Raw genomic sequence first — 20235 nt, 5'->3', positions numbered from 1 at the left:
TATATTGATGTATGTCCGTCAACATCCCCCTTAAATTGATGTATGCCCGTCAACATCCCCATAAAATTGATGTATGCCCGTCAACATCCTCTGGTATTGATGTATGTCCGTCAACATCCCCCTAATACTGATGTATGTCCGTCAACATCCCTCTAGTATTGATGTATGTCCGTCAACATCCCCCTAATACTGATGTATGTCCGTCAACATCCCCATAATACTGATGTATGCCCGTCAACATCCTCTGGTATTGATGTATGTGCGTCAACATCTCCCTAAAATTGATGTATGTCCGTCAACATGTCCCCTTATATTGATGTATGTCCGTCAACATCCCCCTAATACTGATGTATGTCCGTCAACATCCCCCTAATACTGATGTATGCCCGTCAACATCCTCTGGTATTGATGTATGTGCGTCAACATCTCCCTAAAATTGATGTATATCCGTCAACATCTCCCCACAATTGATGTATGTCCGTCAACATTTCTCCTAATCATGATGTGTGTCCGTAAACATCATCCTAATATTTTTTTTTATATTATGTGACTGACTAGAACCATTACAAAAGGGCAAAATCAGAACATTGTTTAGTGGTGATCTTATTTCAGCGCTTTTCGCGTTGAAATCTGTCCACTAAAGTTTATATCGACGAGGTAGCACTCTAAAGTAAACAAGACCAGCGGCATTTGCAAAATGGACAAAATCGGTTAAAGAGTCTGTCATTGCGGCCATTCACGATTGTGGCTTTAAATTGATAGATCATCCGTCTTATTCACCTGATCTCGATCCATTAGACTTTCAGCTATTTCCAAAACTGAAAATAGCTATTTCAGGCACCCTAACCCTTACGCTTACGCTGGATCTGTATTTCGAACATATATTTACTATTTGAATGTTATACACTGTACGGCTATATCACTTCTTAAATTTGGTATCGACAGTGATTTTAGTTAATGTTGTCTCGCCAAGGCATCATTGGCCACAGAATGGAGTGAATTTTCCAAGAACACCGCTATATTCCAGTGCCTACATCATACTTTGATGTAGATATAATGTCGTAGACTGCTTTTTCGTGCGATTCAAGATGTATTGACACTTGCCGCAGATGTGACATGCGAATTTCCTATGATTCTGTTGTTTCCCGTTGTCTACGGTGTCTTCCTGGTAGAATTGTTTCGAACATGAGTTTTAGTTAAACGGATATCAGAACATGACAAGAGGTAGAACAAAGGTGCTACAATGGGGGCATCAGATCGATTTTGGTCGCGTTTATACCGCGCAAATCCTAAACATTTACTAGGATAAAGCACAGGTGTCTGGTTAGTGTTTATCGCAAAAAATATGAGCTCATTCTCCTACTATATCAACAAGGTGTAACACTTCAAAATCGGACGGTGCATCAACTGTGGAACGAAAGTTGGCTATTTATTTTAGAGTTGTTTCAAAACGCAGGGTATTGTTGATCGACAAAGACCGTTCTAAAATAGATAGCCTACTTCCGCCCAACTGATTATGCATCGTCAGCTAGCAGGCCGCTTTGAGTCCATTTCTACCCCCTCCCAACGGGGATATACAAATGGGTTCCGTCCGTACAGATTCGCTTTCCGCACGATATCTTTTGAAGGAATGACAGCATTGTGATGAAACTTGCTTGGTGGACTTATTACTTGAAGCTCTTGCTCAAGATCGATTATCGGCAATTTCGCGCTTAATCAATGTGCCTGCTGTCATCTGATTGGCTGATGGCCTACCGCACGGTGTCTTGTGAAAGAAGGATAGGATTTTTATTAAACTTGCTTGGTAGACTTGTTAATAATTATGTTTATTGTTTTTACAGGAACTTAATGACCGAATACAAACATGTGTAACAAGGTTTATATTTGTACTCGATGCACTGAGTCAGCATGTCTATTGTATGTGTTGTCTTACGTGCTCGTCTCATACCGTGTGTGAATTGGAGCGAGATAATGTAAATGCACCAAAAAATCCACCCCGGGTGACGTGTACGTACGTTTACGTATGCGCACCTGGGACCTTCCCACCTCAGTTGGTTTCAAATCTTGATGTATAGCTTAATTTATTGATATTTTTTCTAATTCTTTGAAATGCCCCCTTTTATTAGAAAATTGTTATTTTGGCTATGACACTATCCACTATGTTGTCTTATGTTGACACTTATTGTTTTTTCCAACAAGTTTAAATTAACTAGGAAAAATCAAAGGAAATGATTCGTTGATCATAGCACGTTAGGTGAAAACAAATACATTATATTGATTCTTAAATGAAGGTTGATGTGAACTAGTTGTATATTATTCAATGATTTTGATATAAATTCCTCAGTATTTAGCCCTTGGAAACTATAAAATTACAAGAGTTCCCTTTCGTTGCTCGATATTTTCCGGTCTTCCTTGATTTTGAAATCTTCATCTTCATTGGTATATTCTGAACAATTTCGCTGCTTAAATGAATTAAAAAACCATAAACAGGTTGAGGTAAATCTGGGAGACATAAAAGTCCAATATCTAAGAAATAATTAACGATGATTCGTGTATTATTGCAGGATATACAACGAGGACGAGGATATTTTGCAATTAAATTAATAACGAAGGCCGCAGGCCTGAGTTATTAATTAAAATTGCAAAATATCCGAGTCCGAGTTGTATATTCTGCAACAATACACGAGTCAAAGTTGATTATATCTATTCTACCATGTACTGTTTAGTTCTGAGATCGACCTCTTTCTAATAGAAAAACAGCAAAGAAACCCCGAGAAACCCTTGTAATTTATTTCTTGAGTATTGCATTATTTGTTGATGAAATATACAGGCAATACAGTACTACGATCAAGAGCATCTATCATATGGCATTGATTTTGAAAATTAAAAAAAGGATAAAAAAAGAAAAAAAAGTGGGGGCCTCCGTAGGATTCGAACTCGCGTCGTGATAAAAATATATTGAAAGACTAACCCATTAGCCCACTCGGCTATATTAACCTTTGATGAAACGGGTGAATATTAGATATTTAAAATTGTAACAGCCGTGACTCACGAGCGTCTATTATTGGCACGAGCGTGGGTTATTGGAAAATAATACATGGTTTTTTAACCAATCAGAACTGGCGTTACATAGCAAACATGGTAGAATAAGGCGTAACACATTGACACAAGCCATGAGTTACCAACATTTTGTATAAGTACCAACATAAATCCAATTTCAATTTAATATTGTGCCAGTTTTAAAGCACATTGGTATGTTTTTATTGTTCTCACAAGTTGACCTATATTTGAAAATGCATATATCTTCACTGAAGACCAACGTGTCAAGTTTGCTTGATATATCTTTGTTTTGAGATAATTATTGAAGTTATAAGCGACATCAGCAACGTGTAGTTACTATAGTGCGAACCTACCGTAATGTACAATGTTACCCCCTTTCGGAGTAATATAATATGGAATCACACACATGTTGTAGTCGGTCATGATACAGATAAACCAACCACATATATCAAGAGCTCAGTCATGTAAATTCGACCAAATGCAATGAAATGATACGTCTATATCTGCTTAACTTGAAAACAAAGTTTGTTATGTCATATTCTGTAAAGCAACTTATTTTGGCGGTGACTTAATTTCGCGTTTTCATGCCAAACGACTTTTTTGCAGCGATTTTGTTTCGCGATTTACAGCAATAAAAGGCCTACTGTATCTGCAATTTTCGCGAAAGTTAATCACCCGCGAAAATAAGTTGGTTTACAGTTTATTAAAATTGATAAAGGATATTGTAATACAAGCACAGTCTAATAAGAAGGCACAAATCAATATACATAAAGTATTAAAATGGAAACAGTTTTTTATTCATCAGGTTTTTCTCTATATGGACTTGTGACAACACCAGAGTCTGAGGCATAACATAAATGTGTAGGGGAATTATTTGTTGAAGATTCGGAGACGTCAGTATCAATAACAACACGTGTGAATGATTCATTCTCGCGGACATCGCGATCTCGATCGTGTGATTTGTTGCCTGATTCACGTGACACCCGTCCACGTAAAAATTGTTCACGCCTTTGGCTCTGGGTAAGAGGAGTTTTTGCCATAGGCGGTTGTTCGGAGCACGGTAGTTCAACGGAATCTTTCTCGGGAGAATCGTTATTGACTTCAGTCGAAACCTCCCGGAACATTTCCTCGAGGTCACTTTCCTCGCGTTTGCTGAATCGCTGTCTATGTCCATGTACAATGAGCTCATCACCAGTATCAAATGACGCACTCTTTCTTCGGCCCTTATATGGAATGCTGGAAGGTTCCTGTTTCTCCTTCGCCTCAACGTTCAAGGAGAGTAAGCGGTATGTAACACGCTTTTTGATTCGCTGACTGAGGTCTGAAAGGTTTCTTTGCATCGATGGGTTATCAATGTTTTCAAGATTAGTAGGAGTAGAAGGCTCGCTGGATTGTTTGTCCGAAAGGATTGAGCGAGGTTGCTTGAGAGAACTTGTAGAAGATTTTAAGCATGATGCGACAGGAGTTGCCTCTCCTGACGCTGGAACATTGTTTGTGATCTGAGCCACTGACTGACAATATTGCAATAATATCTTTCGATCCTCCTTGTACATATCAAACAGTAAGTCCAATTTTGATTCTATGTCTTCCGTCTGAAAAACAAAAGGCAAATTTTTTATTGATTTTTATTTTCAATTAGATTTTGAAACATATTGATAAATCTTATCAAAACCATAACAAAACAAAATGAAAATGAAACATGAAAATTATTCGAGAGGAAATTATTTCGCTGAATCAATAGAGTGGGATGAGGATATACATGGACGATAGGCCGTTTCAGATTGGATGTTAATATACCACAATGATAGGACATATGTGAGATTGGATGTTTATATACGTGGACGATAGGGTGTGTGAGATTGGATGTTTATATACAATGACGATTGGGTGTGTGAGATTGGATGTTTATATACGATGACGATAGGGTGTGTGAGATTGGATGTTTATACGTGGACGATAGGGTGTGTGAGATTGGATGTTTATATACGATGACGATAGGGTGTGTGAGATTGGATGTTTATACGTGGACGATAGGGTGTGTGAGATTGGATGTTTATATACGATGACGATAGGGTGTGTGAGATTGGATGTTTATATACGTGGACGATAGGGTGTGTGAGATTGGATGTTTATATACGTGGACGATAGGGTGTGTGAGATTGGATGTTTATATACGATGACGATAGGGTGTGTGAGATGGGATGTTTGTATACGTGGACGTAGGGTGTGTGAGATGGGATGTTTATATAAGTGGACGATAGGGTGTGTGAGATTGGATGTTTATATACGATGACGATAGGGTGTGTGAGATGGGATGTTTATATACGATGACGATAGGGTGTGTGAGATTGGATGTTTATATATGATGACGATAAGGTGTGTGAGATTGGATGTTTATATACGATGACGATAGGGTGTGTGAGATTGGATGTTTATATATGATGACGATAGGGTGTGTGAGATTGGATGTTTATATACGATGACGGTAGGCCGTGTGAGATTGGATGTTTATATAAGTGGCCGATAGGGTGTGTGAAATTGGATATTTATATACGATGACGATAGGCCGCATGAGATTGGATGTTTATGTGTGGATATCGTAACATTATATAATACTTTGCACACGAATCTTCACTTCGGATCATGCTTAAAATGCCATAATCTTCTCGAGTACGTAAGTGATAATATATGCAGAGATCTACATTTCCTCCTATAATTTGACAGGGGATTTTGACATCCTGGTAGCAGTTGATGGAATAATACTTTATCACGCTAGTTGCCATCGATACGGCTTGTAGAGAGAGTTTTTAAAATTATATACCGGTTGTATTACAAATACGAAATAAAAAAAAGGTTATTTCTGGCGTCTCTTAATTTACATCAGAATAAAAAAAAAAAAAAAAAAAAAAAACCAAATTAAGCATGAATTGTATAATACTTTGAATCCCATTAAGCTTTCAAATCTGAAGAATAGGTGCCAAGATTTTATTGCGGTTTGGCGAAGTAAGCAAGCCAATCTGTGTGTAGATTTTGGTAAGGAACGGAATATCATTGATGGATTAATTGAGCTATCTGTTTTATTATTTACTTTTCAAAACTAACATTTTATTGCTACAGCCTTTTTAGTATGCAACAGTATACTGTATAGATGGTAATGTGTGTTGGGGAATTAATGTCGCTATAGGCGCAGACATAAAATATCCCGCGACAATAGCCCAATGCCCAACGAATACTAATGTATACACCACAAATGTATGTAAGTGAACGTTTATATATAAAAACAAATGATATATATATATAAATGCGTGAAATGTATAACCAACAAACTAGTTTCGACAAGGACAATCGCGAAATATTAGCCCCGTAAAATTAAACAAATATGCAGTCGATAAAACGGAAGAAGTTATTGTATTCTGGAAAATGATAATGATTTATAATTATCAAAAACAGATGGCATTAAATTACTCAATGAAGTACTTGATGGCCCTCTTCGAATGCATGATGTTGTCAATTAAAAAATAGCAAGCTTATTATTAAATAGAAAGAATGCTTGTTTTGTCTCCCATAAGAACATCTGTTGGTCTGCTGAAGTTTTATTCAATCATTTCTTTTCATCAATCATCTTCTGACAATGGAGGAAAAGATATAACAGCGACCAATTGATTGCATTGTCTTTTCGTTTCTTGTATCTATTTTCAGTCAGATACAGGAAATTCTTTCCGTTGTGACCTTTACCAAGTTTTAACGTAACACTCAATCATTTGGTTAGCATGTCTGGACTTCCAATCCCTTAAGAACAAATGAAGGACGAGAGATATTAACACAGTTGAAATATAAAAATGCACGTTCCTGTCGAATCGTAAATTACATAATGAATGGTGCCCGTGTTATGTTATATGTAAATTGTCAGTGAGCAAATTGAGTTGATTTTTAATTGAATCAATCTATCTCGTTCGATTTGTGTATATTATATTCCATATCAATAATTATCAACGAGATGAAGATGCGAAGAATCTACGTTAAGCTGGGAGGATCAAAGTGACTCTATTTTCGCTTTCGACAAGCGGAAGCACTGAAGAATGATGTCTTTCTGAAAATAAATACATTTCTGTTTTTTTCCCCATTGTATTCTGTCTTCTCCGCAGAGATTATCGCCATGACAATAGAAGCTCTTTGTTCAGTACATCAGACGGAAATAAAGCTAATGAAATATGACGTGAAAAGCAATGATTGAATAGGTAAGCGCGCTTGCCTCATATTCCGTTCCCAGTTCCAATCTTATATATCAGACCAAGTAGAAAATCTTGTTTGCTAATGCGGCAAGATATCGATATAAATCTATAGGGATTTTAAAGCTTGTACATAAAAGTACTCTTCTTAGAAATCTTATTGATACAAGGCAGTTTCCATGTCTACAAGTCCCATAATCTTAATTTTTTTAACGGAGATGATTTAAAATGTTATGTAACAAGATATCAATATATCACATTAACGATTTCAAATATTCACTTGAACTCTTAATTTAAATTTGCACATTGTATGCTTTAATAATTAGTCTTTCCGACAGGAAACTTACTATTCACACATAGACATTGATAAAAGAAGAATATTGTTAGTAGTATAGTAAAATGAATTTGAATCGTATATATCTTGGCACCTTTCTTCAGCTAACTAAATGTTTCTGGCTATTTGTTTGGTTCTGACGCCAACAGACCTTTAGACATGATTTTTCAAATTATGTAAAATGAAGACTTTTATAAAATTTCTTGTTTTTGAAAATGAAACTGATATTTGTTAATTAAGCTACAGTTTGTATATACTATCAAATTGTATCAATTACATCGTTTGAAAATTCTACAATTTATAAACGTGCGTTTTCATTTTAACTTGTAATTGAGGTTTGAAGTGGGGCATGGTTTCTGAGACATCCTGTTTATACTGTTTATTTTGTTATATTCGCGGGAAGATTTAATTTCGGTATATTGGCGGTTCTTTAAGCCACATACTCCTTAAGAAATATATATAAATGTTTACGTTTTGACCTCTTTACATATTTCAGACTTGATATATACCTAACAAATTATTCCGAATCCAAAATTGGAGAAAACTGTGTATCTATGAAAGTATACGGGACATTCCCAAAAATAATAACTGGGTCAGACGGACCAAGTTTCTTTGCAAATTAGTCCCACAATGCAACAGGCGGGTTATCAGTCAACACAAAATGGCTGACCACCGAAAGCGTTGGCTTTAGATAAAATAAACATAAAAGTGACTGGGATCGGTAAAACCTCAGGCTTTCCTTAGGGAAAGAATTGATTCGTTGGATATTATCAAGAGCAGAAAAAGGAATAGTCTCGATTTCCGATTTTGCCGGACGTGTATTGGATTGCTGGTTAGTTTGTTCCGTGTTCCTGGAACATTGTCAGCTTCGCAGATCTGAATTTTATCTATGTTTTGTTGTATCCATTTGGCTTTATTTTAAAATTAAGTATTTATTTGTATGTTTGTTTATAGTAATTCACTTATTACGAGGATATTTGCAGATATGTTCAAATGAAATCATTATCAGGCAAGTTATCATATACTCGATACGTAAGCAACAGCCATGTGTGTAGTTTATATGTAGTGTACGTTGTTGTAGCTTCGTTCTCGACTCCGTGAAAATCTCCCGATAAAAAATGCGGCAAGTTATTTTATACACTGATGTCGTAAGGATTCCACCGGTCAAGCGTCCAGACAAATGGTCATTTTAATGTTAGGAGAGCGTGAATGAGCATCTGGCATTCCCATCAATACATGTGTGTAACTAGAATTCTAGGTTATTTCGGAGTAGGCGGCTTTAAACTTAGCGCTAAAATAGCTTTGCATATAAACACAAATGATGAAAGTGTTTACCGCACAATGTCAACAAGGGAGTGTTGCGCGAAGTTTATTACTCGCGAAGTTTATCGGAGGAGGATAACCGCGAAATATAACACGGTAAGTGCTAGGTAGTTTGCTACATTACGTACAACCTCTAAGATAGAGAGATTTACTGTCACAAACTATGATCCAAAATGGAGTGTTTATAAATTGCCTCGCCTACCACATACTTACTGAGCGTTCTACTTTGACGATTCGAGAGGCCAAACTCTGCTTGGAGTCATATGTGTCTTTTTTCTTACTTCCGACCTTCCCTAAAATTTGATCCAACCTGTTTTCAATGATAGAAAATAAAACAAAAAACATATCAGAAATGAATGAGTAAAAAAACACCGCTGCGGCACAAACATAAAGTAACATCTAAATCAAAAACGGGTACATTGCTGCTTAAGTTTTCCAATTAAACATTAGTGTCTATGATTTATATGTTTTTATTTGACAGCATACATCGTAGCTGGTGTGATATTAATTACCATGGACGTATTTGGTTTGGAAGGCTGGGGTATGTTCATGTTTGTCTCCTTGTGATAGCGGGAACCTGATGTCGATCTACACCCTCCTCATAGGTATGCATCTTGTAAATAACCATTACTGTTGATAGGACTCAAACAATCAAAACAAAACATAGGAAGCCAAGCCATGGACGTATAAGGTTTCGTCTACCAAACCTGATGATGTAATCCTTCATTTATAGGGTGTCCCTGCTATTTTAATGGTGTAAACACTGATATCTGTTATGTACCATTTTTGTGCCTGGTATCTCAGTGTCTGGCCTAATTTTCCATTTTTGTTATGGTGTACTCTTTTATTGGACAGTAAGTTTTGGTACTCCGATATCTGTGTACTGGACTCGTGATGCTCTTATGGGACTCAAAGTTTGAATACCCACCACATATCTTACCAGTAACTTTGCGACTAATCAGAATTATGAAAATTATTTTCTGGCAGAAAAATTCCTTAAAATATCATAAATTTTCATAGGTTACATGTATATATTCGATCTGTACGTTACTGTTATTGTATTTTATGAAAGACTAACTCTTTGTCATTCCTTTTTCAAGCAATTATCACACAGAAATGAAAATTGCGCTTGAATGTATATATATTTATATGATTAATTCAATTAAATACAATTATCAGATAATTTATTATATCGCAAAAATATATCTATAATATATATATATAAATGAATAGACGTATAGCCTGTTTACTTATGAATGTTAATACATTGTATAAATCACTGTTGCGAGAAATTTAACACCCGCAAACTGGTAAGGGATAACCGCAAAGTATTAATCCCGCAAAATCAAGTATGACAATTTTTATCTCATTTTTATAATTAGCATGCCTACCTTGATTGGAGACTTTTGATTCGCCCGAGCATATCCACATGACCAGCGGAGTACTGTTCAATGACATCTTTGACGTCATAAGGTCGAAGTGCCTCTCGGAATTTCTTTTTGGATACAAAATATCTTATTTTTCTGATAGCTCGGATAGCTTTTTTATGTTGCTCCGTGAGCTGAGTCATTTTTGGAGAATGGTCTTCCTCTGAAAAGAAACATATTTGCAATGAAGTATGGAATTATACGCCAGGAGTACAGTTCGTTCTGATTGTATTGCAAAATCTTTGTTGCTATCAGTGGATGACTGATTGTGAACAAAAACACAAAGACATCTTAATTTCAGTAAAGAAAGGAAACGCCTCTGACATAAAATAATCGTCAGATAAAGGTAAATTAGTTAACTACAAAGGTAAATCAGACCACTACAAAGGTAAATTAGGCCACTACCTAACAGTGACAAAAATAGTTTATCCCGGCAGATTAATCAATTTGAAAATTAACAATATGAATATCAAAATTGTAGACAGAACAGCCTGCTTACCCAACAGACCGTATCTTTCCCGAATTTCTTAGACTTTGTGAATTAGGGAGTAATGCATGATTATAGCTGTGATTTTTTTAAAACAGTGTACCCTTGTATTTTACTGTATTATAATATGACAGATTTCAAAACTAGAGGAGGCTTTGTGATTATCTGGAAGCATTTTTTTTTTTTTAATTTTATTTATTTATTTGTTTTAGAAATAGATAGAATGTCAGCTGTAACTATCTGAATTTTACTAACTAGCCACAAAGACACACTCAGAAATACCGAAACTGTATATACACTTGTATCCACTTGGCGTAAGACGTTTACATTTGACAATGCAATATTGAGTGAGATGATATATCGATTTTGATAACTGAGATATTAAATTTTCTTTGTTTGATATATACATGTATATCATGCTTGATCTATTTTGCTTTTAGATTTTCGAAACAATGTATATCAACTTATATTTCTCACCCCCGGATGAAAGCGCACGCGAGAGGTTTAATTTCTCTGGTAAGAGACTGGTGAACCGGGGGAAACCCCATTTTGGTAGGCAGGTAACGCCATAGCCTGACCAACCATTTGTTTATTTGTAGGACATGTTCATTGATCAAGTTTTCGTTTAAATATCATACCGTCATTTGGATCTCTGTAGGAAAACGATGGTGAGCGGTTGTCTTTCTTTATAGGAAGTTGGTCGACTCTCTGATCCGCCAATCCAGTTGCAAGGCTGAGATGACTCCTGTTAAAATAAAATAAAATATTTTTCTTATACATAATTCGTAAGTTCAAAGCGTTAAAGGGGGAGATAATCCACAACTGATCATTGATTATGACTATTATCTCTTGAAGAGGATTTTTACTCACATGTTTTAAATTTTTTGAAACTGACAGTAAACCCGTAAGATGGTGTAAACATCATTATCAATAATAACATTATTATAAGATTCTTTTCATTATTCAACAGAACAGCATACATTTAAATTATGGTTTAATAAAATATGAAATTTAGTTGAATACTAGTTTTGGAAGAAACATACGTACAATATTTCATGATCTTACTATAGGATTCAATTTAAGTCTAATGAAATCAAGCGATAATGTAAAATCCTGCCCCTGTTATCTCTGAAATCATGCTCAGCGGCGCTAACATGCTTTAATGAAAAAACAACTGTTTTCTGCTCTCGTAGTCACTCTTTTAATGTAAACGTATTACTATGTCGATACCTATTCTCTTTGAAACAATAATTTCTATTGGCTAAACGTTTCAAATTTGCATGTCATAAACAAATGACGTAATAAGTGGTTATGTCGTTTTTGATTGGCTACAATAATAGCGTAGTAATTTCTCGTACTTTCTCAGTGGAAGTAATCAGTATGAGAAATGTCAAAATATGTCATGATATTTCCGATGTAAATCAAATGTATGAATAATCTTTCCGAATTACATTTTGCCTTATAAAGCCATAACACGAAATACCACACTTTACTCCAGCGGTTTTTGATGCGGCCAAATAACTTAAAGAATCATTAAAGATACACATTGAACTGTTGATATATATATATATATATATATTATATAATATGATACAATATCTAACATTCAGTATCGGTTTAAATATTTATTAATTGGTCGTTTGGTTAAAATAATGATTGATATACAATTTAACATATATATTAATGTGATATATAAACATCACACGACAAATATATAGAATACAGACGACAGGTGGATGGATAACTACAGTTGTATTTAGATTCGATAGAATGGCTACTACATTTTATTACATTTTTACCAGTGAAATATCAAAACGTATTCATTCTATAAAAGTGATATTTTTCACTAGTGAAAAATATCACTTTTGCTGATTTGACCAATCAAATTAATGATAAGAAAATACCAAAATAAAAAACTACTTTTTTGTATGCAAACTTTCGCTGTAGGCCTAGTTAGCATAGGGGTAGGTTTTTCGGTGATAAAAAATGTAATAAATAGAATATCTAACAGTGTCTTCAGTAATACCAAATATATTTCACTCGTGTGGCTAATATTTTGATATTTTTCACTCGTGCTGCGCACTCGTGAAAAATATCAAAATATTAGCCCTACTCGTGAAATATATTTGGTATTACTGAAGACACCGTTAGATATCCTCTATGTATTTATCGGACTCTCCTTATTCTTAATAAATCCATTTTGTTTACTTGTTCATAGAGTTTTTTGTTCTGTTTTTTTTCCTCACAAGGCTAGATGATTTTCCATTCAATAGGGAAGAAAACATTTTATAAGGTTGTTATTGAAGTTCTATTGTGCATCGTCTACAAAATCATGCAAAGAAGGCGCAAACCACGTGATATACACATCTAGGACAAATATGCTTAGATTTGCCATGCTATATATAGGTAACATGTGAACATGGCATACAATATACAAGAAACACGATGAAATATTACACTAAGGATATATTAATTTAAAACCATATTGGTTATTGGAGTTATGATAATCTTACCATGTACGGTTCACCAGGCTGTTAAAATGACAACATTTCCTTCATGACAATTTAGTGATGCAAAGTAAAGATAATTCGCTTTAGCTGGCTAGGATTCAAACAACTTCTTAAATTATAGGAAGTTTGTTGGTTAAGGATTCAACAAAATCAAAATACCTACTTTTTTCGGTAAAGACACATTTTTGTGTGTAAACTACTCACAACAGGATAACTATAAAGAATTGTCAAAATAATCCGAGTATATATATAATTTTTTTTTGTATATTTTTGTTTTTAAATCACAATATTTGGAGAAAAAATAAAATTGAAAGGGAGGTAGCTTTACAACTATTCCAAAATATGTGTTTAAAACATAAACATCAACCATCGCAACTACTGATTATATACGCTTTATGATATCATAAATGTATACATATTGCAAAGAAATATGATTTTGAATTATACTGATATCGGAAAAATTGTACTGTAAACGTTGAAATTTACGCGATGGGGAAATTTACGCTAATTACGCGGAGTCGTTTTGATCGCGAACATTTCTCCCACGCGTATTATTTTTATATCAATTTGAGTAATCTCGAACTACAAACAAAGGTAGATCGATCGCGAAAATTACACCAAGCGTATAGTTTACATATCGAAATCGCGAAATTAACCCGCTGCGAAAATAACCACGTTTACAGTAATTGAAAGGGAGGCAATTCTACAACAATTCCAAAGTTTGCTTAACATATTAATATCTACCATCACAACAGCTGATTATATATGATTTAAGATACCAAAATGTATTAATATTGCAAAGAAATATGAATTTGAATTATACTGAAGCCATGCTAATGATCTATGAATATGTAATATAACACCTTATCAGAACAAAATTAATGTCATATTCAGTTAATTCTCAAGAAAGGGTGTAATATGTTATCCTGTTTCGTTGACTTATATTTCAAGGTATTTCGGAATATTCAGAGAAACATAAAGCAAAACAAACGTTAAAAAAAACAAAAAAAACCCAATAATAATAATAAATATTATATTATGCGTTACTGCTATTTTCGTTTTTATGAGCAATACTTATATTATACAGGATATTGTGTAACTTTTGTCTTCTTATATTTACATAATAGATTAAAAACCTGTGTTTTAACCTTTATTTTGAAAACCATTAGCACATTATTACATCACGTATGACATAACATACATTATGACGTTACAATTATAGGTGTATGCGATTACTGAAGTTATCAAAATGTAAGTATGTCTGCTTCATCAAAATATAGGAATTAAAAAACTGTATATCTAATTCTATATAAAAATACGTTATTGAACATGGAACATCTTTTTAGACAGCCACTAGCGTAGGTACCCACCTAGTACGATAAATAATTCTATATACTGTACAAATGAACTTAGTACTAGCAACTAATATGTCGATATTAGTAGCCTACAATGACATGCCTTTGATCTAGAATAAATAAGTTTTGTTTAACTACTCAACATTGTTGTAAGTATCATGAATGGTTACATGCACAGATGTAATTACCTATTTATTGCGAAATCTTCCATGTCTGCAGTCCCGTTCGGCCTCTTTGATTCTCTGCGTGGAATTAGGGGAGAGTGAGGGGAGTTGGATGTAATACTACTACTGGCACTGGAACGGTCACGCCGTCTGGTGGAGAACCTGCTCACAAAGGAGGATCCCGTGTTGTTTTTCCATTGCCTGTCACTGTATAATAGGTTTTCATTATAGTTAGTAGTGTTCTTATTGCTTTTTTATATGTTGTGTTTTATATAAGTTGTACATTAGCTGATATTCTTTCTTACAAAAATCTAAAAGAAACTCAATGTACAGAAATGAATAAAATTTAAGAATAGGGATTAAATCACATTATAATTTAATTGATAAAATATCCAACTTAGAAATATGAAGGAATACATTAATTAGCATAAATGGAACAGCTACACAATCATTACGCCATTTTAGAGTTATAATTGTTGATATTATAGGAGCACTTATGTCACAAAATATATAGCAGTGTTCTAATTATACTTTTTCAAGCCGTATCATCAAATTATCGTGTTCTGTGTTAATTCATACTAAGTTAAATGAATGTTTTAAGTTTGTATGATCTAATTAAGGAGTGATATATGTTTAACAGACGACTGGTACACATGCAGCCGGCATATACTTAAAGAGAAATATCATGAAATGCTAAATCATTACGTCATACTTAAATTAAAATAATAACACCATAATATCAAGTAATATATGATAGTTGTTACGTTACAGTAGCTGTACATACGAAGTAGGACTGGGACACGGGACCATGTGAGGTTTCCAGGTGGCTATCGACATGGAATTCTCATCCGCGGCGTAACATCTCCAAAGACACTGAATGAGTCGAGCTGCTGGCACACGTCTCCTTATAAGGTGTTTTTGGCGTTGCTGTTGTTGTACTTTCAGGGCAAAACCGGACCCCAGAATTCCCTGAAGGAAGAATATCATCAAGCGTGTGATAAAAAATAAAACAACCCTGTTGTTTTATCTTATTCCAAATGTGGGGGAAAGGAAACTCATTGAATGTGTTGAACACATATTTCGTTTACATAGGGAAAAGTACTTTATTTTAGTCAATGCAGTACCACGTTCTGTAGCAGCATCCAGTATGAAATAGATTCGGATTGATGTCTTAAAAAGTTGGCGGGAAAAAGAGACCCCTAGATTCGTAGACAGAATTAGATGGGACTTATATATCTGGCTTGATTTATTGAAAATTCAATGGAAAAAAGGGATCCTTAGTTCCATAGTCAGAATAATATATGCTGGATTAATTGGAAATTCAAGGGAGAAATTATTCCATAGTTTCGTAAAAAGAATAATAAATACACTTTTTTTTAATGTATTTGTTGAAAAATTACCAAAAACTAATTATAATTGGAACTGTTTCCGAATCGATAAGCTAACTAAAATTGGTATTTCTCAATAACGTATAAAATGTGACCCAGTTCGCCGCGCATGAATATATGTAAATATTGTCGGACCTCTTTCAACAAATCACGCGTCTGTGTTAAGTAACAAACACTGTGCTAAAATTCCATGTCGTCATCAAATTATTTATTTCGTAAAATACTCAGACATCATAAAAGAAAACGATAAAAAACATATGACAGAAATGATAGTCGGTTAATTGTTCGTAAACGCAACTCTATTGAATTTATGGGATCATAAACCATTTGCGCGTTCAGGATAGGATATGAACTACATTTCACTGGACTTATTTGACGTAATGGGAAATGGAGATCACAAGTTTCTTTTTTTCAAAAGTTAGATGAAGTACGTTTGAATGGGTTCGTAGGAAAATCAAGGAAATGTTGAGATCCCAAGTTTCATAGTCAGGAAAACAAAAGTGTACTTGGTTGGAATGTCAGGGAAAATAATACTTTAATCCGTCTAGGTTAAGTTAATAGAGACAACGCCGTCTAGTGTACATACGCAATTTGCAAAAGGTCAGTGCAGAGAATGCCGGACAATATCTCAGCTTGAGAGCGAGTCTGGATCGATCTGCACACGATCATTTGATCAATATTACGTTCACAAAAATCTATTCCAGGCGACAGACCTAGATATACATCCTTCACACAATTACGACCTGCCACTGATATTCCCGATGATTCCAGATTTAAGCGATATCTGTCAAACATAATATACTGGATCTTCTCAAAGTATTAGGTTATCCACTGCGATATCAAGTATTATGTTATCCAGTGCGATATCAAGTATTATGTTATCCAGTGCGATATCAAGTATTATGTTATCAACTACGATATCAAGTATTATGTTATCAACTACGATATCAAGTATTATGTTATCCAGTGCGATATCAAGTTTTATGTTATCTAGTGCGATATCAAGTATTATGTTATCAACTACGATATCAAGTACTACATATGTTATCCAGTGCGATATCAAGTATTATATTATCCAGTGCGATATCAAGTATTATGTTATCTAGTGCGATGTCAAGTTTTAGGTTATCCAGTGCGATATCAAGTATTCTACCACAATACCCTGTGTTATTCAACTCTCAGACCATCAGTTAATCATTACAGCTGTTGATTAACAATCTGTTTATACCACACGTGGTATAAACTCTGTACGCATTTTGATAGGCTAACACGGTGAACTTTGATCCAAGCTGCAATTGTTATTGACGTCATCAATAATCTAATGACGTCACATCACCGGGTCCCGGACGTCACCGGTACACTTTATTTGCATACGCGAAATTATACTTGGCCACGTTTCCCTTTGATTCAAGCCGATATTATTGTGGTAGAAACAGGTCACACGACTCGTGATTGTTGGATATGGAATTTATTTCACACTCGTAAGTTATTTTTTAAAAGTTGCAAAAAACACTCGCTAAAGCTCGTGTCTTTTGTAACTTTTAAAAAATAACTTACTCGTGTGAAATAAATTCCATATCCAACAACCACTCGTTGTGTAACCTCTATTTATATTATCCAGTGCAATATTGAGTATTAGGTTATCCAGTGCGATATCAAGTATTATGTTATCCAGTGCGATATCAAGTATTATGTTATCCAGGCGATATAGAGTATTAGGTTATCAACTACGATATCAAGTATTATATTATCAACTACAATATCAAGTATTAGATTGTCCACTGAGATATCAGGTATTATATTATCAACTACGATATCAAGTATTAGGTTGTCCACTGAGATATCAGGTATTATATTATCAACTACGATATCAAGTATTAGGTTATCCAGTGCGATATCAAGTAATAGATTGTCCAGTGCGATATCAAGTATTAGGTTGTTCACTGAGATATCAGGTATTATATTATCAACTACGATATCAAGTATTAGGTTGTCCACAGCGATATCAAATTTTGATTTTGATTTCTAGATACTTGGTTGTACTTGGTTATAAATACAGGGTTTGTCGTTATTGAAATAGCTACATACGGGGCGAGCGAGTATCTCTGTCATATCAAATTTGATAGCTGGATATTATTTTAGGAACCATTTCACAGTATTATGTTGAATTCAGAAAAATGCTTTCCTCTCCATTGATAACAAAGAATAATCTTTTTCTTGACGTCTTTTTCGAATTGGTCAAATACTAGTTCAAACTGATGTGTCAAACACTGATTATGTTAGAACAGACATGTTAAATGAATATTACAAATTATTTATCAGCTGATGTGTGGAATACAAAATATATATTACCATTGATGTGTGGGATACAAAATATATACCAGCGTACGTGTGGAATACAAATCATATTCAACCTGCCATGTGGAAAACAAATTATATTCCGACGGAAGTGTGAAATGCAAATTATATACCGACTGACGTGTTGAAAACAAATAATATTCCAGCAGACGTGTGAAATTAATAATTATGTTCCAGCTGACGTTTGGGATACAAGTTATATTCTTATTGATGTGTAGAATATTAATTATATATAAACACCAACGTGTGGAATATATATTATATATCAACCGACGTGTGGAATACAAATTTTATTATCACCGACGTGGTGAATACAAATTATATGCCAGCTGACGTGTGGAATACAAATTTTATTTAACAGACGTGTGGAGTACAATTTATATTTAAGATGCCGTGTGCAATACAAATTATATTCCAGCGTATTCTGGGATACAAATTATATTCTAACTGATCTGTGGAGTACAAATTATATTTAACCGACTTGTGGAGTACAAATTACATCCCAACTGAAGTATGGAATACAAATTATATACTAGCTGACGTGTGGAAAACAAATTATATACCAGCTGACGTGTGCAGTACAATTTGTATCCCAACTTATGTGTTAATTACAGATTATATTCCAACTGACGTGTGGAATACAAATTTAAAACCAACTGACGTGTGGAGTACAAATTATATTCAAGATGACGTGTGGAATACAAATATATACCTACTGACTTGTGGAATACAAATTATATACAAACTGACATGTGGAATACAAATTATATACCAGTTGACGTGTTGAAAACAAATTATTTACCAGCTCACGTGTGGAATACAAATTTTATACCAACTGACGTGTGGAGTACAAATTATTTACCAGTTGACGTGTTGAAAACAAATTATTTACCAGCTCACGTGTGGAATACACATTTTATACCAACTGACGTGTGGAGTACAAATTATATTCAAGATGACGTGTGGAATACAAAGTATATACCAGGTGACTTGTGGAATACAAATTATATACAAGCTGACATGCGGAATACACATTATATACCAACTGACTTGTGGAATACAAATTATATTCAAGATGACGTGTGGAATACAAAGTATATACCAACTGAAGCGTGGAATACAAATTATACACCAGCTGACGATTGTAATACAAATTATATAGCAGATGACATCTGGAATACAAATTATATTCCAGTTGATTTGTGGAATACACATTTTATTTCAACTGACGTGTGAATACAGGTCATATTTCAACTAACGTGTGGAATACAAATTATATAGCAGAGGACGTGTAGATACAAATCATATACCGGCTGTGTTGGGTATAAAAATCAATTCCAGGTGACGTTTGAAATACTTATTTTATTCCATGAAACGTGTGTATTACAATTTACATTCCAGCTAACGTCGCTAATACTCATTATATTTCAACTGACGTGTAGTATACAAAATATATTCCAGCAGACTTATGAGATATGAATTATATTCCGGCTTAAAAAGCATTCCAATTGACGTACAAAGCACTTGCTACAATACACCTGACTTGTAAAATACTAATTTAGATCTACTTGGTGACATTAATGTATCTACTCACAGCTAT

At 34.3% G+C, this 20235-nt stretch overlaps 1 protein-coding gene across 2 annotated transcripts in view; it reads right to left on the bottom strand.

Moving 5' to 3' along the window:
- Window positions 1-3828: 3828 nt before the first annotated feature.
- LOC117316607 (potassium voltage-gated channel subfamily KQT member 1-like) overlaps window positions 3829-20235 on the bottom strand; it is a 140319-nt gene continuing 123912 nt past the window's right edge. Inside the window, exons 7-13 of one of the 2 annotated variants that reach the window (XM_033871274.1) lie at window positions 15674-15858; window positions 14914-15096; window positions 13374-13391; window positions 11499-11605; window positions 10338-10536; window positions 9160-9256; window positions 3829-4652 (exon numbers count right to left, since the gene is read on the bottom strand). In XM_033871274.1, coding sequence (XP_033727165.1) covers window positions 3855-4652; window positions 9160-9256; window positions 10338-10536; window positions 11499-11605; window positions 13374-13391; window positions 14914-15096; window positions 15674-15858 — 1587 coding nt within the window. In that variant the 3' untranslated portion in view covers window positions 3829-3854. The remainder of the gene's footprint in view (window positions 4653-9159; window positions 9257-10337; window positions 10537-11498; window positions 11606-13373; window positions 13392-14913; window positions 15097-15673; window positions 15859-20235) is intronic. The other variant, XM_033871275.1, reaches the window with a different exon arrangement.

This window comes from Pecten maximus, chromosome 18 (genome assembly GCF_902652985.1).
Source record: "Pecten maximus chromosome 18, xPecMax1.1, whole genome shotgun sequence".
Taxonomy (NCBI): Eukaryota; Metazoa; Mollusca; class Bivalvia; order Pectinida; family Pectinidae; genus Pecten; species Pecten maximus.
This window is presented reverse-complemented; position numbering and strand designations above follow the sequence as displayed.